Here is a 25495-nt window from a genome sequence, read left to right on the forward strand (position 1 = left end):
AAGTAGTCCAGGAGGGGACTTTAGAGTGAAATGATTGCTCGGTATTTGGGTGGGGATTATGAAGAGACCCTCTGGGGACACCTCAGGGCTGTGCATTTACTCCTTAGGCTTTTAGTGGAAAATAGAGTTCCTCTATGTGAGGAATTAAATTGAAGAGCACCCTCCACACATCATAGGCAGGGTGCTGTAGTGTGTTTAGGACTCTGAAACTGATGAGATGCCATTTTCTGACAGGGGAAGCATGGCCTTGAAAGACATGCAGTCAGAAGGACCCAGAGGAGCCCTACAGAGCTGGCAGCAGGCCGGCCCAGCTTAGTGCATCCAGCCGCGATAATCAGTCCAAGCAAAACAGTAGCAAGGGTACAAAGGAAGAAGAATGTGTGCAGCATGTGCCTGACCTATGTGTGTATGCCCGAGTGTGTGCCTGAGTGAGTGTGTGTGTGCCTGAGTGTGTGCGTGTATGCGCCTGTGTGTGTGCCTGTGTCTGTGTGACTGTGCGTCTCTGTGTGTGTGTGTCTCCGTATGTATGGTGTGTGTGTCTGTGTGCATAGATGGGCGCGTGCCCCGCAGCATGTACACGCCCAGCAGTACGCGCACACGCGCACCCGTGTCTGTGCACGCGGGTATGCCCCGCAGCGTGTGTGTCCCGGAGAGGTCCCAGCGGGGGTGATACGACGCTGACCCGCGGTGACAAAGGCAAGGCGCGGACCACCGCTCTCCCCCATTCACAACCCGCGATCGGCCGGCAGCGCGACCGATTTTCTTATTTATGAATGGAAGCGGTGACGTCGCCGCGCCCGCGCGCCACCTCCCCTCCATTCATGCGGCCCCGGCGCCCCGTGAATGGGCGGGGCGGGGTGGGGCGAGGCGCGGGCGCGAGCCGGTCGCCGCCGGGTAGTAAAGGCTGCGCGCGGCGCGTGGGGGTGCGTGAGCGGCGGGCGCGGGGCCCGGCGGGTGCTGCCCCCGCCATGGTGGCCACCGAGGGGCTGCGCGAGATGGAGGGCAGCGCGCTGAGGCGGCTTGTGGGCCGCGACGAAGCCGGGGCCGGCGGCGCCGCGCGTTGCCTGGTGCTGGACTGCCGGCCCTTCCTGGCGCACAGCGCCGGGCATATCCGCGGGGCGCTCAACGTGCGCTGCAACACCATCGTGCGGCGGCGGGCCAAGGGAGCCGTGAGCCTGGAGCAGATCCTGCCGGCCGAGGGCGAGGTGCGAGCGCGGCTGCGGGCCGGGCTCTATGCCGCCGTCGTGGTGTATGACGAGCGCAGCCCGCGCGCGGAGGCCCTGCGGGAGGACAGCACTGTGGCGCTCGTAGTGCGCGCGCTCCGTCGCGACACGGCGCGCGCCGACATCCGTCTCCTGGCAGGTACCACCATCGCGGAGCGGGCGGCGGGGACACCGGGAATGACGAGGGGGAACTGGCCGCGGACAGCTGTCCCCGCCCGAGAATGGGGGTCCGGCCTCGCCGCGCCCCGGGCAGGGCGCTCCTTTCTCCCGCCTCCGGCTGTCCTGCCAGAAGTTGGGAACCGGCGGGAGGGCTGGGGTGCCTCACGCACCGGGGCTGCGCTGCCCCGGAGCTGGGGTCCCGAGATGGTGGCAGCGTGGCCATCAGCCCCGTGCGTGGGTGCCCGGGCGGCCTGAGCTGGCTCAGGGGCATCGACCGGGCCCCGTGGCCCTGCCTGGGACCTGAGGGAAATCCCCCCACGCTTTGTTTGAGTTCATACCCAGCCCCATGGTGGAGGAGGTGTTTGTGTAGAGTCAAGTACCTGCTGTCACTGCGATGTCCCTTTGCAGCGGGCAGAAAACCCTTGGGTACCTCTGTGCTCCTGTTGAGACTGCAGCAGGGATCAGGGCTTCTCCCCTCTGCCGTGTGTTAAATGAAAAGCTGTGCACATTTGGAGCTGCTGGTCTTGAGAATTGCTGTGAGATGATTTAGGGGATGGGATGGTGGGGGATGCTCAGCTGCGTTTCCTGGATGAGCTCTGTGGGGCTTTTTTGTTTACAGCCTGAGAATCAATTTATTCCTGGGCTTGCTTACAGCACGGTTGAGGATGTGTATGCAGAGTAGCGAATCCATTAAGAGGCTTTATAGATGAGAAAGTAGCATTTCAGTTGAAACAGATACTAGATAGATAGATTGTACTAGTTGTACTAGATACTAGATTCGGTTGCACTAGATACAGTAAAAGCAGCAGGAGCTGTTCCAAGGATGCGATAGAATGTGCTGCTGCGGAGTGGCTGCGCAGCAAGGGCTTGCTCAGGAGCAGGATCCTTCACCAGTGTGGTGCTGGAGCCACGCATGTGGCAGGAAATGCTGCTGTGCTTCAAGGGTGGCCTTAGTCAGCTGAGAGCTTCTGGTGCCTCTGTGGTTCTTGTGGGAGGTTGGTTGGAATAGGAGCCCTTTTAAGGAATGAGTTCCAAGAGACTCAGTCTCAGCACCATACTCTTCTTTGTGTACCACAGAGCTACTAAAATAATCTTGCTCTGATTCCATGAGAGCTACACTAACCCAGAGCTGTGCATGCCCAGGTGCACAGTTGTTGGATGCAGGTCATGATAAAGATCACACATCTGTTTTGTGCAGGGCAGGCTGCTGTGAAACAGCACGTTCCCTGTGAAACAACCTGGCTGGGTGTTGCTTGGCTATGGGCACCTGCTCTGCCTGGCTTCTGCACCAGACAGGGCTAGCATGTGCAGCCAGGAGCTGCTGGATCATTTGAAAAGGCCTCTTTTTCTTTACAAGAATCATTCTTTCCAAGATGTTTCTGCCCATCACCCTGGGTAGCTTTTCCCTCTCATGGTGTGATGACCACTGGAGTGCAATGTAGTAGATCCAGGGATTTTGGGATCAGATCCCTGGAAGTCGTCTGATGAGGGCTCTTGGTAAGACTGTAAAGGCATGTCAGGCAAGGGAAATGAAATCTCTGCAAACTGTCCTGGCTGTGTGGGAGGGACAATGCAAATGCAGTGATGCATCTGCACCGCTTTAAGGTACTAAAGCCCTTCCTCTTTTAGGGGGAGGAAACCACAAAGGACACTGGGATGCTGGAATTATCTGGCTCTAGCTGTCTAGGGATTCCTGGGCTGCTTGAGATGCTTGTATCCATTGTTTTGAATATCCAGCCTTATTCAGGGCACTCTCAGAGCTAAGGCTGGACAAAAAAAATGTGTTCTGCTGTATGCTCTGGTAAGCCGAAATCTGTAGGCATAAGGTCCTGCAGTTGGTTTGAGTCTTCAAGAACCATCCTGAGAGTCAGAGCTTGATCTAGCTGGAGTCCTGTGGTCACGGTAAAATACTTGATTTTCACTGATTTTGAGGCCCAAAGTCAGACCCTACAAGGATGTCAGGGTTGTTGATTTAATTTAAATGAGAAAAGGAAATCTCACCAGAAATGTTTATTGGGAAGCCAACATCGCAGTTTCCCTGTCCTGGGAACTCAGTGGGGTTTGCTCTTGTTTTACCTGCCATGATGAAGCCCTGATGTCGCCTGTGCTTATCCCCTAGCAGCAGGTCAGAGGAACAAGCTGCTCCATGTGTCCTTGCATGTCAGTTTGCACCTGTGTCCTTGGGAGGCAGCAGACACCTTTCTACGAGGGCAGCTTTGCTGTGGGTCAGCTTGGCTATACCTGGCCAGAGCCAGGGTTTTCCTGGTCTGTTGTTTTGGGAGCTCTGAGCTGGAGCATCAAGCTGGGAACAGGAGACCTGCCTGTCTTTTGTGACAAAATTACATGTCAAGGGAAGACGAGAACTGAACAGTCTTTGGCCTTGAAGCAGTTTTTCCTATTTAAATCTGAGTATGCTGAAAATAAATCCTCCCTTCATTGTCTCAGAGAGCAACCTTGGCCTCAGGCTGGGGTTTTGACCGGCAGTATGCAAGAGACTGAACCCTGGACCAGAGACTTCGGATGGCCAAGATCATTGCTCTTGGTGCTCTTGTTCCAAAGGAATGGTAGGGCCTCAGGGATTCCCCCCTTGCTGCCAAGAGCCTGACTACTCCTCCTGGGGCAGGAGGCCACTCTCCATCGCTAGTCTAGCATCATCTAGTGGCCAAGGGCATCTCCAGCTGTACCATTCTGCAGTCCTGTGGATGCATTCTGGGATAACAGTGCGTGCATCTCTTCTTGCAGGGGGCTATGAGCGCTTCTCTTTGGAGTACCCTGAATTCTGTGCAAAAACCAAGTCCCTGAGCAATGTGTCACCCCCCATCAGCGTTGAGCCCCTGGATTTGGGCTGCAGTTCCTGTGGGACCCCCTTTCATGACCAGGTATGTCCAAAAGCCCAGTGCTTAGCTATTTTGACTACCCTTCCAGCAACCTGCTCTAACAGTAGTCTCTCTGCTGTCCCTCTGCTGGGGCTTGGGGAGCCAGAGCCCTGCTCCCTCTCCTCTCATGGGAAAGCATGGTGATCCTTGTAATCCCAGGGTGTTTGTGTGCCCCAAAGAGCAGACAAGCTCAAATCCTCCTACCCCATACCTGCCTGTTTCTGAACAGGATGGAGAGGGAGGAAGGGCTGAAATAGGTTTAGCACCTCAGGAAGGCAGCCTCTACACCCTCTTCTGAGGGCCCTCGATCAGGTGCCAGGTTGCTGCACAGCTTGATGTTTCCAAGCCATCTGGATGTGTGTCCTGCCTGCCAGTGTCCCCTGGTCAACTCCGTATCTGTTGTTTTTCTCTGTAACAGGGTCGGCCTGTGGAAATCCTTCCCTTCCTCTACCTTGGCAGCGCTTATCACGCAGCTCGACGGGACATGCTTGATGCACTGGGCATCACAGCCCTGCTGAACGTCTCCTCAGACTGCCCAAACCACTTTGAGGGGCACTACCAGTACAAGTGTATCCCTGTGGAGGATAACCATAAAGCTGACATCAGCTCCTGGTTCATGGAAGCAATTGAGTACATTGGTGAGTGCCTGTGCAGAGATGTTATGTCCATTAGTGACACTGGTAGGAGGGAGGTCAGCCACCACCTGCAGGCTTGCTGAGGGGTTGGTCCATGGTGGCAGGGTAAGGGTCTCATGTCTCACCTCTGTTGCCCTCCAGACTCGGTGAAGGAGTGCTGTGGCCGGGTCCTGGTGCACTGCCAGGCTGGCATCTCCCGCTCAGCAACCATCTGCTTAGCGTACCTGATGATGAAGAAACGTGTCAAGCTAGAGGAGGCCTTCGAGTTTGTCAAGCAGCGCCGGAGCATCATCTCCCCCAACTTCAGCTTCATGGGGCAGCTGCTGCAGTTCGAGTCACAGGTGTTGGCCACTTCATATGCAGTGGAGGCCGTCAGCCCCTCAGGGACGCTGCGGGAACGGGGCAAGGCCACCTCCACCCCAACCTCGCAGTTTGTCTTCAGCTTCCCAGTGTCTGTCAATGTCCATGCCACCCCCAGCAACCTCCCCTATCTGCACAGCCCCATCACCACATCGCCCAGCTGTTAGCTCAGGGCCAAGGCCAGCCGGGCAGGTAGTGCCAGGCATGCAGGGGGCGCATGGAGCCCTGTGATGTTAAGCAATACTGCCGGACACTGCCATTCACCATGGACTCAACATCTTTTTCATAGAGAAATTTCTTACCTCATCTTCATTTATTTGCTTTTGTTGTTAGGTTTTGAAAGCATGAAGTTGTAAAAGCCACAAACCTTGACGTTTTCCAGGCTCTCTCCGAGAGGAAAAAAATAGTATACTGGGTTTCCTCAAGTGCCTGGTCTTTATGTGTTTCCATCCCTACTTTGCGATCTTGTTTTTTTTACACGTCCCCTTCTTCCCATGTTTCTGCCCCCAGCTCATCTAGGTTGACAAGGGAGCATACCCTGTTTTTATTGTGCAGCAGCCCTCCCCCTTGCAGAGAAGCCTGTGTGTGTGTGCTGCTTACCTGAGCCAGGTACACTTCAGCAGAGCTGCAGGCAGGGCCTTGGGCCGAGCAGGAGTGGTACCACAGGGCAGCCTGCACACAACCTCAGCCCTGCCAATGGCTGGGGAGTTGAGGCAGGAGCTGGCAGGCACCAGCCAAGTCACCAGCTGAGCCTATTCCAGTGGGGGAGAGCAATCTCTGTGGTTGCAGTGGTGTGGAGGGAGAGATGTAGTCTGAAATGCCTCTTTTCTTGCTTTGGTGGATCACAGGTTTTTACAAAACTTAGGTCCAATCTCCTGTGGCTTTAGGATGAGAAAAAAGGGGTTGGGGCTGCTTTTGATTACTCTGTTCAGTTTCCTCTCCAATGGTGGCCTACTGCTCTTCTTCCCAAAGAAGCAGAATAGGACATGGGTGGGCTATAATTGAAAAAAGAAGCTGCAGGGTGGAGGACAGAGGTGCCACTCAGTATTTTCAAGCTTCCCCCACCTCATGACCAGCCCTTTTCCTGTGCTGTCTTGTTCCACCTGTGCAACATTTCTGTAGCTTTTGATCCAAGCCTTGAAAATGCCTCATCTTCAACCCACCTGGAGCCTTATTTCTCACCCTACCTCTGTCCTTCCCTCCAGTCCAACACACAAGATGCCTGTGTGGCTGATGTACATATGTATGGTTTTGTTCTTTTTCTTTTTTTTTTTTTTTTCCCCCTAGAAATCAACTTTTTATTTATTGCTTGAGGGAGGGAAAAAACATTGTTTGGAGAAAATAAAAATAAAACTGTTTTCAACAGTTTGGCTGGAGCAAATTTGTCCTAAGATCAAGACAGAACAGCAGGTTGTGCACACATTCCATTTTCACAGAGCAACTGTTAAAAATGTATTTATTGACTTTAAACTATTACAAGTATTGCAGATCAGACATTTAGCCAAGCACATTTATAGATCAAACTCAGTTGTTACAGAGGTGTTACCTAAAGTCCACCATGTAGGTAAGCTGAGAAACTGCCCATCGTCTTCAATTTTGAGAAAGAAGATAAAAGAAGAAATAAATAAATATCCCAGCACCAGGTAACTGGCAACCAAGAAAGGACACATACAGGGCTAGTTATGAAAACAAGTTACACAAAAAAAGGTCTAGAAATTCAACTCTCAGCTACATTGCCATCTGGGTTGTCAGAGAAAGCAGTTAGGAATGACAAAGAACAAACTCATGGAACTGCAGCACAAAATACCCCCTTTCAATTTCCAAAGCTGAAGCAAGTTCTGCAGATGTTAAGAAAGTGTCAAAATTATCTTGTAATAACAGAGATTCTAATAATCTAGTAATTAATGGGACCAGCACTAAAACTTGCCACCAACAGGTTCAACAAGACCGCTGCATCAAAATCAGTCAGATAATGTGACTTGAGAGGCATATATATCAATGTACTGGAAATGCATCTGCTTCCTGTGTTCCTTACAGCTTCCCAGGCTCATTCACCTTACTTAGAGATTTTAACACACATACAGTGTTCCTTAATACCCTGGGTTTCACAGCTACTCTGTGTTCAGAGAGGTGGGAACACTGCCACTCCGTCTCTGCACATCTGTCCTACCATTCTCGAAAACTCCAGGAGAACACGCTCTGGACTGTGTCAAGCCACCACCTCTGATCACCAATGGATTCAAGTCTGTGGAGGTTCACAAGCCACTTGCTATGTGAGGCATCAACTGAATATGTGCTTTCCCAGGTCTTCCCTATCAGGCTTCAGCCTAGCTTACAATGCTGCACAAATACTCAGCTTAACATAACTGAAGCATGTATTAGATACACATTCTTTTAGATTTCTGAGCTAGATCTTCTGTGGCAAAGCAGCATGTAAATAGAGAATTCCCACTGAAAATAAATTCACGTGCTTCCTGACATTCATTCAGCTTCTGAGTATGATTAGAAATGTTCAGACTAATCTGTTTTGTGGCTGCACCCCTCCTTTTAACAATCTTGAAAAATACTGTTCAGGGCAATTTCTGTTAACAGTTCCATATAGAAATTGCAGGCAGTGCATGAACTGTGCAGAAACTGATTTCATTGCAGGGATGCAGGAGGCTTTTTTGAGATTTGCCACCATCTTAAGTAGCTCTCACAGGTCATGCAGTTCGACAGCATCCCTCAGCATCTTACACATTTACAGTGAGCAGATACCTCCTCTAACCTACAACTAACAGTAGAAGCAGCTGGTTTCCAGAGCCAAGAAAGTGCCCTTCTCCAGGAGCTACTCCCTCCTATATACCACCTTCCTTTTCTGTTGTCTGCTGCCCATCAAAGCCAACAGTGCAGAACATTTTGCAGAGTTTTCTTTTTGCTTCAGTGTAGAATTTTCTTTTGGGGTACTCCCATAACAAACAAACAAACAAAGTTTAAGTTTGGAGGCAAAATAAATTTCTGATTCATAATGCAGTGGGATTCAATTGCATCACATGCAAACACTCGAAACAGAGGTTAGAAAAACAGTAGTTACTGCATAATGGTGGAAGTAGTGTAAGAGGTTTGTAACAGTCTCTGTGAAGCTGGGATCAAACACAAATGGTAGATAAAAATGAGAAACTAAAATATACCTTATTAAGGTACTGTACTGTCTGCTTTTAATCCTAACAAAAGTTTTGTTGACAGCAATCAGACTTCAGGATCACTCTGCACCAGGTACCTAAGTCATCACTTTCATGGAAACAGTTTCAGCAATGGAGAGCAGAACCCTCTCTCTTTTGTTAGATGGTGACTTTCTGTTTTACCTGTTAAGATCTGTTGCAAAACTACACAGAAGTTTCAAAATGCTGCCTCAAAGGGACACTGACAAAAATCAACAGGCCTAAGTGACACATTGTCCCTTGTGCCAGCAGACACCAAGTTCTGTCCCTGGGCTCCCAAGCCTATGAGGGCCTAGCCCAGTGTTCTTATGTCCTCAGCTCCTACTGTGCCTCCACTGGTGATCTAATGCTGCAAAATTAGCATCGCAGTATCAGGGGACTGCTCTTCTCAGGAGGTCAAAAACTTCATTTCTCAGAGGCAGCAACTGCCTGGTTATGGGGTCAAGGTATTTTTAAGGTCCCATTGTGGTTAACTCCTCCAGCTAAAACAGCATTGTCTGTACCATTAACAGCCTGCCAAATGCGGCTCTACCACCACAACCACGACTGGGTTTTTAACAAGTAACTTTGATATTGATGGGCAGATTCTCACTTTGTTTTGAACTGTAAGAGGAGTTATGACAACATACGCTACTCCTGCACAGGTGTCTACAACACAGATGCATCATCAGGCCTGGGTATTCCTTTGTGTCTGGCCACAAACAGATATGAAATCATGTCATTACAAGACAAAAACCACTGCAAAATTATTTCCTCACACAGCATCTTTACTCTGCACAGAACATCAGAAACATTAACACTGGCAGTTCAAAGATACTGGAAAGTAGAATCACAGAATATGCTGAGTTGGAAGGGATCCATCAGGATCACTGAGTCCATCTCCTGGCTCTTCACAAGACAGCCGCAAGAGTCACACCAGGTGCTTGAGAGTGCTGTCCAAAAGCTTCTTGGACTCTGTCATGCTTGGTGCTGTGACCACTTCCCTAGGGAGCCTGTTCCTGTGCCCAACCACCCTCTGGGTGAAAATCCTTTCTCCTAATATCCAACCTAAATCTTCCCTGACTCAGCTTCATGTTGTTTCTTCCAGTCCTGTTACTGATCACAGGAGTGAAGATATTGGTACCTGCCCCTTCATTTCCTCTCATGAGGATGCTGAAGACTCCAGTGGGGTCTCCCCTCAGTCTGCTTCAGGCTATTTTTATCCTGTAGAAATTTCAGGCTGCAAAAGGAATCCAGACTAGCCATTAGTACAACCAGCACATAGGAAACAACACGCAAGAACAACATCTGGTGTGGACTGTGGGGTTTTTCTTAATTAGATTTTGGGGTGGTTTTTTTTAAGATGTAAAGGTTTTAATTTTCATGCCCACGTTAACCATTTTGCTCACCTAAGCAGCACAGCTGTTTCACCATTTAAAACTATGTGTAACTGAGGATGGAGAGCAGCACTTACTCTGGTCGCTATCTGAAACCCTAGTGCAGATAGCCACATCCCCTCATTCCATTACTAACTAAATGAAAAACAAACCCCAAACTTAAATGGTAAATACAAAGCTTCAAAGCCTAGTGGTGATCTTTGCAACCCTAACACTATGAAACAAGTATCTACAATACAAGCACCCAATTTTATCAATGAAACTTGTTTAAAAAGACAACTAGGCTAGAGCCTGGCTAGGACTTCAAAGCTACATATTCAATCAGGTCACAAAATGAAGTGAGAAACATGTATCTACTGTCAGCTCCAGAAAAGTAAAACTCAGAGTTCAAGTTCTGTTGGAGTATTGCTATTTCTAAGGTTTTCTTTAGGGATATTACAAACAGATGATGTTCAGGTAGCCCATATTGCATCAAATGACTGATTTTACAGTGGGTGATATTTCTTGAGAGGATGACTTGCTTCAACATTAATGCCTTAACTTTAAAAATAAAAATGTTGTGTATTAACGCTGAAAGTGAAACGCTCTTCAGGATTAAGTCTGTTTTATACAAATATGTTAGCAAAATCCCACTTATGGGGAGCATGTATATTTTTATGAACTAAGAGCACACTATTCTGTTGCTTTCTTGCTTTAAGGGGGATTAAACCTGAATGCATGAACTGGATCATCAGATACTAAATAGTGCTGGTTGATCGGGTAATGTACAATGTGTTGTGTCCAAAGGAACATTTTTTTTCCTCCATGGTCAATACTGAAGCACATCTCCTGGTATTGGTTGTTAGGAAAAAGATTCACAGGTCTTGATCTTCAACATTCTCTGAAACTGTAAAATACCACAAGAAAGAAACAGTTTCTACTTTTGTTAAATCCATATCCACCATGAGGGGGACTTTTGAAACCATTTGATACTGTGCTATGCAATGCTTAAAAAGAAATTTCTTCTACCCAGCAAAATAAACCTGGGAATTAGGAAAGAAGGGTATTAAGTGAAAAATTCCTAACTTTGTTCTCTGGTATACCTGCAAATCAATCTGCTAGCCAACTGATACTTTAAAATTTTGTTCTCATCAAAATGTAAAATTGATACTTAAAAAAATTATTACTTTTGTAAATTCCTTAAGCTCTTCAACTGTAATGTCACACACAAAGATGTGATAGGAAATTTCTGTAATACACTTTTCCTTATCAGCCCAAAACTCATTTACTGGGTCTCATCTTACAGAGGGACATAAACCAGATACACCCTCCTATATTAAATCTTTTGACTTTTCACCTGCTTCTCCCAGTAAAACCATACCCTGCTATAACTGGAGAACATTCCACAAGCTGCATGTACTTAACAGAAGCCTTAAAAAATATTCTTTTAGAGATGCCAGCAGAGGGCATGGATCTGTTTCATGAAGTTCTTCTAAGCACAAGAGCTGGTTTTACCCTTGCAAACACTTCCCAGGGCTTCCCCCAGAAAACTCACACAGATAAGGCAGAGAACTGACATAGTTTGCTTCCAATCTAAAGTTACACTCACTCATGTTATTGTTTTCTCAGAGGTGTACAAAAAAACCCCTACATTGAGAACTTGACCTAGCCCCTCCTCAGATGAAATTTATATTGCATTGTTAATGATTTTAGTCAACTTGACTTTGTGCAAAGTATTTTCAAGAAGGTTCTGGCTCAACTTCAGAATACAAAAGGAGAATAAACAGGATTTCTTGAAAACAGGAAATGAATGGTGTATGCTGAAAAGAAAATGATGGGCTTAATGCAATTTATCTGCAAATAAAGTAACTAGAAAAGTAGTGTCTGAAATTTTAACGTGAGATGACACCAATAAAGATTTCCATTTGCACAATAATGTTCCCAAGGTCTAGATTAAAACAATATTATTTTACACATGGTAACTGCAGAGACTAGGAGCCTGAGATATGTTATTAAAAGGCAGTCCCTTGTAATCTTTCCTCAAGAGGAACAGTAGCAATTGAGTATGCAAGAGTTACTCATATCATAATCATCAAGACAGCAATACTTTATAAAAACACATACAGCTTATTTCCATGTTGTTAAGGATTTTATGTGATACTGATTTTCTGAAACAAGTATCCCTCCAGTCCAAGATTGAAGTCACATCCTTCTCCACTGCTCTGAAGCTACTAGGTCTTTTGTTCTGCTGCTGTTGCCGTCTGTGAGGGAGCTTCTGGTTTCACAATCTGGTACGTAATGAGATATTCTGGGTATGCCTGAAAGTAAAATAACAAAAAAACCCCTGGTTTATGCAAGGGTAACTCAGCAAGTTCCAGTTTTTGCATTTCACTGAACAGTGACCAGAAAGGACAGCACAATAATCGGCTCTAGATCTGTGTTCACAACATGCAAGAAAAAGTGGATTTCAAACTTAGCCAGCACTATGTGGAACTGCAGGATGTACAGTAATTTCACGATTGTAAACCACACCATTCGGACTAAAATGTTGGTCCGAACCCAAAGTGCGGCTTATAATCAGGTGCGGCTTATATATGGACAAAGAACAAAATGTTGCTGTTTTAGTTTGGAGGACAGGTGTCTGCTGACAAAGGCAGGAACTTCTCTTTGAAATGGAGAATGTAAACCCCCTCCCTCCAAATTATTATAATTTTGAAATCAAGGGGCTTTCAGGCAAAAATATGGTAATTAGGAATAACAGTTTTTTCTAGCGAAATTAAAATAGAAATACAGTACTACAAAGAAACAAACTCCAAACCCTGACAAAGTCAGAGTACAACCTGACACCCTGTCAGGCAGGGTGTTGGTAGCAGTCTGATTACAGTAATTTCATGACTATAAGGTGCACCCTTTTGACTAAAATTTTCCCCGGAACCCAGAAGTGCGCCTTATAGTCCAGTGCGCCTTATCTGATGGACGAAGTTCAAAAAATATGCCTACCCAGAAGTAAGAGCTGTGAGCCACGGAGTGAGCCGGCAGGGCCATGGCTGGCAGGTGGAGGCGGGGTGGAATGGTGGCGGGCACACCCCGGCCCCGTGCAGGTGGAGCCGCCCCTCCAGAAGCACACCCCGGCCCCGTGCAGGCAGAACTGCCCCTCCAGAGGCACGCCCCGGCCCCATGCAGGCGGAGCCGCCCCTCCAGAGGCGCCCCCTGGCCCCGTGGAGGCGGGACGGCCCCTCCAGAGGCACCCCCCCGGCCCCATGGATGCGGCACGGCCCCTACACAGGCACCCCCCGGCCCCGTGGAGGCGGCACAGCCCCTCCAGAGGCGCCCCCCAGCCCCATGGAGGCGGCACAGCCCCTACACAGGCACCCCCCAGCCCCGTGGAGGCGGCATGGCCCCTCCAGAGGCACCCCCCAGCCCCGTGCAGGCAGGACGGCCCCTACCCAGGCACCCCCTGGCCCCATGGAGGCGGCACGGCCCCTCCAGAGGCGCCCCCCGGCCCCGTGGAGGCGGCACGGAGGGGCGGTGGCCACAGCCTGGCCCCAGAGGGGTGGTGGGCATGCCCCAGCCCCGCTGGATACAGGCAGGCCTGGGGGCCCGCGGCACCGCCCCTGCCGGGTACAGGCGGGCCCGGGGGCCAATGGCTGCCAGGTTGAGGTGGGGCCTTGGCCAGTAACCACGCAGAGGGAGCTGGGAACAGAGCCTCGCTGCAAAAAAAAAGTGCGCCTTATAGTCCGGTGCACCTTATCTGATCTACAAAGCTGCGAATTTTGTCAACTCCCGGGGGGTGCGCTAAGGCGAAATTACTGTAAATGGTGGCTGCATCCTCCTGCAGTGACAGATGTGATTCAGTTGAAGCAGTGGTCCTGTAGAAGGTGTAGTTTCCCTCCTAAGGTCCAGTGGTGATGTGGAGAAATCCAGTTTTCCTCTGGAGTCCAGTAGAGAAAGGGGCTACCTTAGTATCCCAAAACCTCTGTTTTTATCTTAGTAAGAAATGTTGGGCTCTTCCCCCTGGCTGGAGCAACTTCCAATGGGATGAAGTAATTTTATCAGTCATACAGTGGGACTCAATGGGCCATTAGCAGAAAATTACTCCCTGAAGGAAGGATTGGTTGTGAAAAGATAAAGAACAATGCCCTGCCTGGTTTCAATGGATGGCCCACCAGCAGAATATCTGCCATTGAGATAAGGATCACTGCCTCCACCCTCAACAGATGGTGATAGAATAGATACCTTTTATCACACTCAGTATTGTAACGTGCAGCTTATAATCAGATGCGGCTTATGTATGGACAAAGAATGAAAAGTTGCTGGCACCTGGAAGTGCGGCTTATACTCAGTGCGGCTTATAATAATGAAATTATTGTACTTAACACCTTGGTTAAAACACAAATAGAAAGAAAGATGCCTCTTCCACACAGTCACTGCCAGAAATTGTGTGCAACAGGAATTCAGAATTACTCTCCTTGTTAGCTAACCCTACAAATCGGTCACTGCTTGTTAAGATACTGAAAAATCTCGGATGACTGATAGTCTGACCTCAAAAGGGTCAATAACTTGCGATGTAACCTGCAAATGCCTTAACTGGCAGTAAAATACTCGGCCCATCCAAAGCACATGACCCAGTCAGTCATCTGTAGATGTGTCCGGTATTTCCTGGGGACAGCTGGTAGCCAGTTCAGTCCCAGGAAAAAAGCTAAAGTTGATAGAGGGTAGGGCCCCATTCAGAGGAACCTCAACAGATGAGAGGAGACTGAGCCTACAGAAGTCTCATGTAATCCAGCAAGGGCAAAGGCACCTGAGATTAATTCCTTGTAACACTGCAAGATGAGAAGCCACTCAGCTGAAAAGGTGATGGGGTCCTTGGGTGACATCAAGCTAAAGCAGAATCAGTAGTGTGTCCTGGCAGCAAATAAGACTATGAGCATCCTGTGGTACAACACCAGGTGTAGCAGTCATGTGCTGTTTATTCAGTACTCACTTGACCACATCTAAAAAACCACACAAAACTTTTAGGTTCTCCAACACAAGAAAGATGCCAAGAAGCTGGAGCCAAGTTCAGCAAAGGACTAATAAGATAGTCAGGGGGAGAGAGCACAGGATAAGGAAGATGATGCTGAAAGAGATGGGCTTGTTTGGTTCAGAAAAGAGAAGGCTTTGTGGGACCATCACTGTCACTCTGTCATAGAAGGTCACCTGACTGGTCAGGCACAATCTGTGCTTTCTGAAGCTGTGCTGGCTGTCTTGAATCACCTCGTGATCTCTCATGTGCCTTCAATGAGGATCTGTTCCATAATCTTCCCAAGCAAAGAGGTGAGGTTCACCTATCTCTAGTTCCCTTGTGTCTACTTTTCTCCCCTTTCAAAAAATGTGGCCTGTGATATCTCCCTTTTTCCATTCACTGAGGTGCTTGCCTGACTGCCATGACTTTTCAAATATCACAGAACCACAGAATATTCGGAGTTGGAAGGGACCTGCAAGGACACCATCAAGTCCAGCTCTTAAGTGAATGGCCCACAAAGGGATCAAAGCCATGATTCTGGTATTATTAGCAGCATACTCCAACCAACCGACATAATCTCATGGTATGATGGAGGGAGGTCTGGCATCAGCCAGCTCCCTTAGGACCTGGGATGTTTTGTCATCAGACCCCACGAATTTGTGGTTATTCATTCAGTTTTGTAGGGTGATCGGGGAGCTACCCAGAGTAGTAAGCAAAACACTTTTCTAGAGTCAAGGTACAGCTGAGTTTTTCAGATTAAAAATCAACTTTTGAAGACTCCTTGCTCCTCCAGCTACCATTTAAGAGTAGTAGTCTCTGTCACTGCTGGGAATCTACAGGTAAAAAGCCCAGAATCCTCAAGATGTACTAGAACCCTAGGAATGCACGTGACCTTGATACTGCAGTAATGCCAGTAAAACGCAATGTGACTGAAACAATTTACTGAGAGAAGCTACAATTCTTAATAGACTCCTATCAGTGCTGCACAGAGGAAATTAGGCAGTTCTGCATATATAAGTCAGAGCAGGTCAGTGGATAGGAGTAGCATTTGCTGTCTAGATACAGTTCAATGTTTATTTCCCCATTTAAATGAAAAAAAAACCCCAACAACCTCATCAGCAGCATTACCACAGCACACTTGGTCTGGAAATCAACCACATCCCACCTCCAGCTCCAAGCTCTGTCCTTCTATAAAGCCAGTCCTTGCTAACCCACCTACCTGTTCTCCTCTGTAGATAACATACTCAGCGTAAGCAAGTCCATTCACACTCGGCCTGCCGATAACAGAATGGTGCCCAGGAGGGGCATGAGCCATTTTCATTGTGCTGAACTGAAGAAAGGATTTTCCAAGGGTCACTCTACAGAAGAGCATTTGTCTAAAACAAAAGAGAGTATAATTTTCAAATATCTTGCTACAAGTTGTATGCTTCCAGAATGATTTCAGACTTTTATATCAATACAATTCATTTCTCAAGGCTTTTTAGAGAAACACTTCTAGAAACCAGTTCTAAGACTGTATAAAACCTGTCACAAAAATATTTCATGACACACAGAAGGGAACATACAGTTTGTTTAACCCTCAGATGGAAGTCTGTTCTAGTTAATTTTATATAAAGCTGTTAAAACAAGCTGAAACTCTCTGTGTTCCTACCAGCAGGGAATGGACAGGTGTCAAAGTGGAAGAAACACATTGATCTACTCCAGACAAAATAAAACTGTGATTAAGTCTTGTTCCGAAATTATCTACCTCCAAAATTAACTTATCCACAATACCAAACCGTACTGCTGACCACCACTTTGCACTGCAGTTTTGTCCTGAGAGTGCTCGGAGTTTAATTGCTATTTTCCTCTGACTCTTCATTTTCAAACTTGCTGTTTCAAGCCTCTTTACTGAGCCACAGCTCACTTCGATTTATATTCATTGCATGATTAGATGCAATTTTTGACTCTCCTGTGGGACTTACTGCATTTGTATTCATTTTTGTCCAGCCCTGACAAATGAAGACTGCATATTTCCTGCCATGACCAAGCTCAAGTGGCCATTCTTTGCCTACAGGTCATCCTGCACCAGGATCATAAAAACCAGGACAGTCAGAGTTATGTGTGGGGAACTCTGCTGGAGTCCTACCTGTGGCAGATGTAACACGACCTGTCTTTGTGTGTGGGACAGCCAGTTCCTCCCCCTATTCCATACACATATTGGTTGCTCTTTGAGGAGTTCTCAGCAAAGTAAATTCCAGCTCCAAACATTCCTCCAATATATGCATGCCTTTCATCAAACCCTTTGTGAATGATAGCATTAATAAATGGAGACCCTAGAACAGTGACACAAAAAGATACATACTTGTTAAGTTGTATAGTAATGCAAGACTCAATGTCAAGAGGAGTTTATTTGTCTCAAAGAGACCGTTAAATATCAGAAAGAGTGCTCAGTCAGCTGGAAGGGGGCGATACCCAGCAGGTTGAAAAAATCCCATGTGTGACTCATTTTCCACTCATTTCACGTGTCTCATTAAATGGCTTCATTCCCACTCACATTTCAGTGCAATTTATCTTGTTAATGCACACCCTTCTCCAGGAGCCAGCACTGGTTAAGGTGGGGCAAAGGTGGCAGGACAATCATACCCAAAACCAATTTCCAATACAGAATCATAGAAGAATCTAGGGCAGAAGGACCTTCAGGCAATTGTTATTTGCAAGCATTTCTGAAGAAATCTTGCTGAAACTCAAGGTTAGTTTTGATTCCTTCCCCTGATGCTTGCTGAAGCACCAGGGCAAAACACTTCTATTGTGTGCTGCTCTCCTCATTTAGAAGACACCATGGGTTTCTCACAGCAATGTAACATCATCCCAGCAGCTTTACTGGAAATGACTAGGATACAGCTTAGCAAAAAGCTTTCCTCTTTCTTAAAAAACCAAAACATAATAGAAGTATTTCTTATCTAGTGTAGTTTTTTGGATTGCAGTTAACCACAGAGTAACTCCACCACCCCCACACCCCCAGTGCACCCTCTGCATTTCTAGTGTAGAAACATGATTACTTGCATAGGATGGTGACACAGCAACAATAACATTGCCTGTGGGTCCTTGTAAGGTTTGGGGTTTTTTTGTTAAATACCAATACATACAAAGAGACATTACTTCCTTACCGTGAAACAACATGCGCTCATTGTGATGATTATGATTCTCCTCTGAGACCTCCTTCTGTCTGTGACAGAATCTCTCCCGCAACTTCTTGTTCACTACTTTTTGAATCTGCAGTAGAACAATAGATCCAACCATGTTGTTACATTTCAATCTCTCATACGTATTTGAATTGCAATTGAAATTAATACAGTTTCACAGAGCTCACATTAATTTGACAGGGAAACTGACAGCAAGACAAGTGAATGCTATAAAGAAACCCCATGGCTGTATCACACGCAAGGCTGAAGTCTCTCAAACAACTCTGTAACACACACCTACAATGGTTAAAACTACTGTGAAACTGCAGCCTAATTCTCAGGTTTAAGGACAACTTTCAGGCTTCTTCTCACAAAGCCTGCAATACCACAAAGAACTTCAAATTGTCTGAAACTCCTTCCCTCTCTGCTTTGAGTTCTGTTGACTGATCTCATCTAGCTCTTTGAAACTTGCTGTCTAGTTTAGGGGTTTTTTTAATTAAAATAATCAACTTTTGGTTCTTTTCATAAAAAATAATGAGATGTGCTGCTTAATCTATCTATATAATTTCAGCAACATGCTCTAATACCACTGTGGTTTCTGTAAAGGACTTCACCATTTGTTAGGAGTAGGATGGAAGCAAAGTTTACTTCAGGACACACGATCTATCAGATCAAGTTGCAAAGGCTCTGCACAGGTTTACAGTAATTTCACAATTACAAGCCGTACTGACTATAAGCCGCATCTCCAGGTGTCAGCAACATTTCGTTCTTTGTCCATACATAAGCCACACTTGATTATAAGCCGCTCTGTTGTTTGCAGCAAGGACCCGCGTGCAACAAAGTTGCCAATTAATAACAGAATCGCGGGATCGCAGGGTTTACTGGCTTGGTTCAGGCCGTGCGGGCTTGGCCCGCTCGGGGCTGCCGATGGGGCCAGGTGGCCCAGCTTGGTGCTGCCGCTCGGCGGGGCCGCTCGGGGCCGGCCACCACTGCCGCCGGACACGCTCGTCCCGGCCCGACGCTGCCCCATGGTGGCAGGCGGACACAGAGCCTGTCGGCACCCACGTCTGCGGCAGCAGGAGGGGAAGGAGCCCCACCCCGCTCTAGCGGTGGCAGGCGGGGACGGAGCCTGCCTATTCCTGTGGCAGCAGGAGGGGGCGGGAGCCCCCCGCTTCCCCCCTAGGCCACAGGGCTGGCAGGAGGGAGTCCCTGCCTCCCCCCACAAGCCACAGGGATGGCAGCACGGAGCCCCCCACCTCTCCCCCAGGCTGCGCTGCCTGAAGGAGGGAGCCCCCCACCTCCCCTTCCCCCACCGCGTTGCTGGCACGGAGCCACCCCCACCTGTTGCGCAACAGAGTAACCAATTTGTAACAATCATGCAATCCCGGGTTTTACTGGCAGGTGCTCAGCTCGGCACCTCGGCTGCACTTCCGGGGTTGGAAATTTCAGAAAATTTTCACATATTAGCCGCTCCTGAGTGTAAGCCGCATTTCCGGGGGGGAGCAAAATTTTAATCAAAATGGTGCGGCTTATAATCATGACATTACTGTACTTCTCAGAGAGATAGGCAGCACAGGTTTGCTGGAGCTCAGAAACCAAGTTCTGTTCTGATTCCCTCTACTTCCTTCTCCCCAGAAAAAGAAACAAGAAAGTCTACTTTTCCTCAGAAAGACAACACTATTTTCTGGAATACCATGGCTTCAAAAATGCATTTTTCTAATTTGCAAGGGCAAAGGAGGTGGTGTCAAGTTGGCAAGTTGCATAGGGAGATAGAAACTTCTTATTAGAAGTTCTGATCATCCTTTCACACATACACCCCAAATCTCCTTTGAAATGGTAAGAAAAGACTACACTGAGAAAAAAATCATCTGTGATGAAAGGGTCAAACACAGAAGTTATAGGCTCTGAAAATCAATCAGGTTCTTCACCACTTCTGTCTTCAACATCAGCTCTTCAGACCACTTTAGAAGTCAAGTGGACACTTCTCCCTCATTCCCTGTGCAGAGCACACATTCATTTTAGCACTTGCGTTAACTCCGTTCCTGAACCTCATTTCAACAAAGAACTTTAAATATAAAAGGGCAAATGATTAAACTGATTCTGCCTACTGGTGTAAATACTAACATACTTCACCACATAAAACTGAGAGGATTTGAAAGTTACCCTGATGACATTATATCTGTTGAAGATCCCACCAGCATTTCCACCATCCCGATGTTCCCGGATTGTACTTTGCATCTACATAAAAAACCGAAACGAATGTTCAGCACATAAACTTTCCTAGCAAGGCTAAGTATCCATGCAATGTTCTCAGTATATCACTGGCAACAACAGACAATATTGACGGAAAATAAATTTTAAAGTGTAAGAAAAAAATCCCAGAAACAAACTCAATTTTAAATTGAGGTATACTCTAATTTCTCAAGTACCCAACACATTATGCTGTTCCACAATAGGGAAGCTGGATGATGCAATGCAATCTTGTAATAAAAATTCACATAAGAAAAAAGAGAATAATGGTACTTGATATTAAAATGACATACAAGTATAAAACCTTCTTTAAATTAGAAAAAACCCCAATATTTGAAAATTAATATTTTAAAAACCACTTTATAGTAATTAAAATGTGATTTTAATGAGTTTGGTTTGTATTTTTTAATATTAGGGAAATACCTGCACTGTAAATTCTCATGTCATTAGCAGAGCATTTCTGATTCCCTCAGAAATAGTTTTATTGTGTCTTTTAGAGAAGTATTTATAGCCACAGCAACAGTATTTTGTAATAGTTCAAATAAATAGTCCAATTCACTATGGCAGACAAGTGATCCTTTCTTTCAGAGAAGTTTATATAACAGATCTGAACAAACTCCACTTTACAAAGTTACTAATAAAAAATACGCCCATCTAAGCTGTCAGCAATCCTGATTATCTAGACTTTTTAAAGATTACAAACACTTCTGTGCTATAGTGTAGGAAAATGAAACAAATAGCAAATGCACAGTAAAATGGCGCTTCCACCAAACACGACTCTTCATGAAGTCTCTTTTCTGTTATGATTTTTTCTTTCAAAATAGTAAGTGCCTGTAGTTTACTTAAATGAAAGAGCATGTGTTTGTGTGGGAGGCAAAATTACAGTCAGTTCTCAATCATCCAAGAGTTATTTATCTGGGTTACAGATGAACTAACCCACTGAGACAACAGAAAACAAGCTGGTTCACAGAAAATGTCTAGAGAATTGCAAGGCCTTGATGCCTTGGTTTCACACACTGCTTTTAATTTTCACAGGTCCACCTATCTAAAGAAAGCTTTGCAAACCCTCCCTATGAGACATTATCTAAGACAAGATCCAAAACACAACAACAAAACAAAACTGGGACAACACTAAGTGAGCAGAGACCACTTATTAAAAATATTGGCAGGACATAGCAAAATAATTTCTATCATTGTTCTATATGAAAAGACAAATGAAGAACCCCAAACTTAATGTCAGAGCTATGTAATTCATACACCAAAGCCTATTTTAAGCACTTTTAACATGTATTGCACACTGTAGCTCTGACAGGTTATCAGCGGAAAGAAAAATATATGGCCCCTGAAGCATTAAGAAAGGGACTTGGATTACCTCCTCTTCTACGGACTGATACTCCTTATCGTCAGGAGCAAGGTCAAGGAGAATGGTGCCCTGACTTACACAGTGGAAAGTCAAATAGGGATTGGTACCTGCAAAGAGAAAGAATGAAAAGGAGCAAAAATCAACAGGAAAAACCAATACCGTCTCTATTTGTATCCATCATCATCACTGTTGTTCTTAAACAACCCCAGTACAGCAGGAAAAGCAAAACTAACACAAGGCATAAGCACAACCTCAAAAAGATAAAACTGTTTTCGTTAGCAGCAGAGACTTTAAAAGAGAAGAAAAATGCATGTGCGACATAATTGCCCTTTATTGCTTCCTCTTTCCATAGAAACATCTCAGAAGCACGGGGCACCTAAAACCCTATCAGGCCTATCCTATCAGGCCTGTGGGTAGGTACATAGGGCAAATCAATGCAAAAGCTCCTCTCTGGGTGAAACAGGGTCCTGAGAAATGGGCACAGCTTCCAAAGCTGCCTCAGGGGTATCCATTCTCTGAAAAAGCAAGTGATCACTTGGGCTAGTATCTCCTTAATATATTCTTCAGTTATCACAACCCACTCAGCCACCACGTCTGCAGCAAATACACTTTCCCAACATTCAGATTCTTTCACCTCCTGGTGACAATGCTGACATTTAGAGAAAGTGACTTATGGGAGCCTGTTGTGTGCTACACAGACTAGCCAGTAAAAGAGTCATATTTACCTTGCTGACCTCCTAGAAGTCTCTCCACACCCTTTATTAATTTGTGGCGATGTCCATACGCATTGATCCCAATTTCTTTAAGTTCCTCATGCCCCATGTCAGCCAACACATCCAGGGTTATCTGGAAAGGTGAAAGATCACAAAAATCACTTGTCAAACCTGGCCTGACTTTCAAGGTTGGAGACCTATCACTTCAGAAAATAGAAAGTATTCATGGTGCAACCAAGACCATAAACATAGATAATGTTTTGCTTCACCTTCACTTGCTGCCACCTTCTGGCAAATCTCTCCCTATCACAGGACCACACACAGCTGCTACAGCCTGAAGTTGTGCAAAACTTTAACTTCCCTCATACCAATTAGTAAGAGGTGGTTCTCGCAGAAGGTTCTCACAAACATTTTTACTTCAGTAGAAGGGGGATGCATTGAAATGCGGGCACAAATATGGAAATGCTTTTGAAGCATTCAGCATTTCACAGCATTGTACAATTCATTATTTTCACTACCCAAGCAGAAATGAATATTCTACAAAAGCTTACTTATAACAATCCAAGGTGAAAAAGTGCACATTAAGATAGTGCTTGGAAAAATCAGGTAAAAGAATAAGCTTAAAGAAAATAAGCTTGTTTTTTCTACAAAGAAGCGTACAAGAAGAGTTAAATTATTTCAAAATGATGACCATATTGAATCTGATTTGCCTGTTAAATCTTACTAGCTGGGGAAGATCTTAACAGGTTAGGACTTCAGTAAGTGAAAGTAAAACAGGACCAGCTAAGCAACAACAAAGTGTGAAAAATATAAAGAAAACCCGAGAAGGGTATAGGTTGGTTTATTGTTGGTTTCCTTCTGAATATAAACAGTTCCAGATTAAAGAGAGGAGCTCATGCTTCATATATCAGAAGGGAAAAAGTTCTATGGTATTTTATCTTTGAAGAGATACCTTCTAGAACATTTTACAGAAACAGCTGGAACTATAAACAACACATTACATTTTAAACCTTTGTTCCCTGATTTCTCAATAAAAGATTAGTAGCAGAGGACAGAGGAAAAAATAATCATCAAATCCAGTCTCTTGCACTTGTACTTTATACTTCCACGTGTACATCCATCTCAGTCATGCAAACAGATCTATTTAACTGCAACATGTTACAGTAATTTCACAACTATAAGGCGCACCCTTTTGACTAAAATTTTGATCAAAACCCGGAAGTGTGCCTTATAATCCGATGTGCCTTACATATGGACAAAGTTTGAAAATTTTCCAACCCAGAAGTGCGAGCCGCGAGGCACGGCAGCGCTGCGGGAGCCCTGAGCTGCGAGAGTTGCGAAAGCCACGCCAGTCAGGGGCGGGTAGGAGTGCCGGGGCCCACGGCACAGGGAGGGCACCTGGGGCTGCGTTTAAAGGCTACGCCAATCTGTGAAAAATGTTTGCAAATTGAGCACCTGCCAGTAAACCCAGCGATTGCGCAATTCCGTTACTAATTTGTTACTTTGTTACGCGCGGATCCTCGCGTTCCAGAAAAAAAAGTGTGCCTTATAGACTGGTGCGCCTTATATATGGACAAAGTTTGGAAATTTGCTGACACCCGGAAGTGCGCCTTATAATCCAGTGCGCCTTATAGTCATGAACTTGCTGTAAATTTAAGAAGTAGTACATAAAAGGAATCTAAAAATACATTACAGGTACTTCTGCTGTAAAATGTAATGTAAGCTTAAGAAAGTTACATTAGTTGTACTCTTTTCATATACTGTGAATTATTGATAAATCTGCCGGTTTTGTTCCCCTATTTCTCAATGACATTTGAAAGTTAGTGCAGCAAAACCCAGTTAATGCTGTGGTCCTAACCTAATAGGAAATGTAGCTTCTGCATTCTGTAGTGTGACTACTCCCATGCTAGGTTTTTATTTCACTATATAGTCAAACTGGAGGGTTCCCTAGATTTAACCAAAGTATCACATGTAGCCCTACGGGTGGTGAAAGGCTTGTTTGGCTGTCAAGACTGCTGAAGGATAAACACAGGTGATATTTGAACCTAACTTTGTTATAATCATTGTGTTCAAAGTTCACAAGATCCAAAATAACTCTCAGAATACAAGCCAAATGGCAGTCACAGTGCATGTGTAAGTGAAAGCTACAGTAATTTCATGAATACAAGCCGCACTGAGTATAAGCCGCATCTCTGGGTGTTGGCAAATATTTCGTTCTTTGTCCATAAATAAGCCGCACCTGAGTATAAGTCGCTCTGTCGTTCACAGCGAGGACCCGCGTGCAACAAAGTTGCCAAATAGTAACAGAACTGCGGCAGGGCGGGGACGGGCTGTGCAGGCTTGGCCTGCTCGGGGTTGCCGACGGGGTCAGGTGGCCCAGCCAGGCGCTGCCACTCGGCAGGGCCGCTCGGGGCCAGCCGCCGCTGCCACTGGGCTTGGTCACCATGGCCCAGTGCTGCCCCGTGGTGGCAGGCAGGGAAGGAGCCTCCCCCCACTCCCGCGGCAGCGGGCGGGGACGGAGCACCCCGCCTCCTCCCCAAGCTGCTGCAATGGTGGCGTGGGGCCCCCGCCTCCTCCCTGAGCTGCAGCAATGGCGGTGCGGGGCCCCCGCCTCCTCCCCAGGCCGTGGCAATGGCGGCGCGGGGCCCCTGCCTCCTCCCTGAGCTGCAGCAATGGCGGTGCGGGGCCCCCGCTGCCTCCCCAGGCCGCAGTGATGGCGGCACAGGGCCCCCCCATCTCTCCCCTGGGCTGCGGCAGAGGAGGGAAGGAGAGAGTTCTCCCTCCTCTCTCCCCGACCCCCATGCTGCCTGCAGGGAGCCAGGTTTCACCCGCGGTGCAACAGAGTAACAATTTGTAACAATCACAAAATTCCGGCTTTGCAGCTGCTCGGCTCGGCACTCTGGCTGGCGCTTCTGAGGTTGTAAATGTCAGAAAATTATTCACATATTAGCCGCTCCTGAGTATTAGCCGCATTTCCGATTTGGGAACAAAATCTTAGTCAAAATGGTGCGGCTTGTATTCGTGAAATTACTGTACTTGACACTTGAATCCAACAAGATTTTTTTTTCCATAGATTTTGCAATTTCATCCTTTTAGCTGGAAATTCAAAGAAAATTTGAACACACTTGTTTTTCTGTAGATGTGAAGTGTGAGTTTTTTCCTTCCCTTTTTCAATTAGAAAATTAAAATGTC

The 25495-nt window shown here is 46.3% G+C and overlaps 2 protein-coding genes across 2 annotated transcripts in view; one reads left to right on the forward strand and one right to left on the reverse strand.

Moving 5' to 3' along the window:
* The first annotated feature begins 949 nt into the window (after positions 1-949).
* DUSP4 (dual specificity phosphatase 4) lies at positions 950-5673 on the forward strand. The gene is made up of 4 exons (XM_033061302.2): positions 950-1362; positions 4125-4261; positions 4677-4896; positions 5035-5673. Exons 1-4 carry the CDS (start codon positions 969-971, stop codon positions 5418-5420), a joined length of 1137 nt encoding a protein of 378 aa, XP_032917193.1. The 5' UTR covers positions 950-968; the 3' UTR covers positions 5421-5673.
* A 1019-nt stretch (positions 5674-6692) lies between these two features.
* The window catches only part of TNKS (tankyrase), a 172371-nt gene continuing 153568 nt past the window's right edge, over positions 6693-25495 (reverse strand). The window contains exons 21-27 of the mRNA XM_033061301.2: positions 22316-22436; positions 21600-21697; positions 20141-20215; positions 17963-18068; positions 16942-17128; positions 16033-16189; positions 6693-12126 (exon numbers count right to left, since the gene is read on the reverse strand). Coding sequence (XP_032917192.1) covers positions 12040-12126; positions 16033-16189; positions 16942-17128; positions 17963-18068; positions 20141-20215; positions 21600-21697; positions 22316-22436 — 831 coding nt within the window. The 3' untranslated portion in view covers positions 6693-12039. The remainder of the gene's footprint in view (positions 12127-16032; positions 16190-16941; positions 17129-17962; positions 18069-20140; positions 20216-21599; positions 21698-22315; positions 22437-25495) is intronic.

The sequence above is a fragment of the Catharus ustulatus genome, chromosome 5, assembly GCF_009819885.2.
Source record: "Catharus ustulatus isolate bCatUst1 chromosome 5, bCatUst1.pri.v2, whole genome shotgun sequence".
Lineage (NCBI taxonomy): Eukaryota > Metazoa > Chordata > Aves > Passeriformes > Turdidae > Catharus > Catharus ustulatus.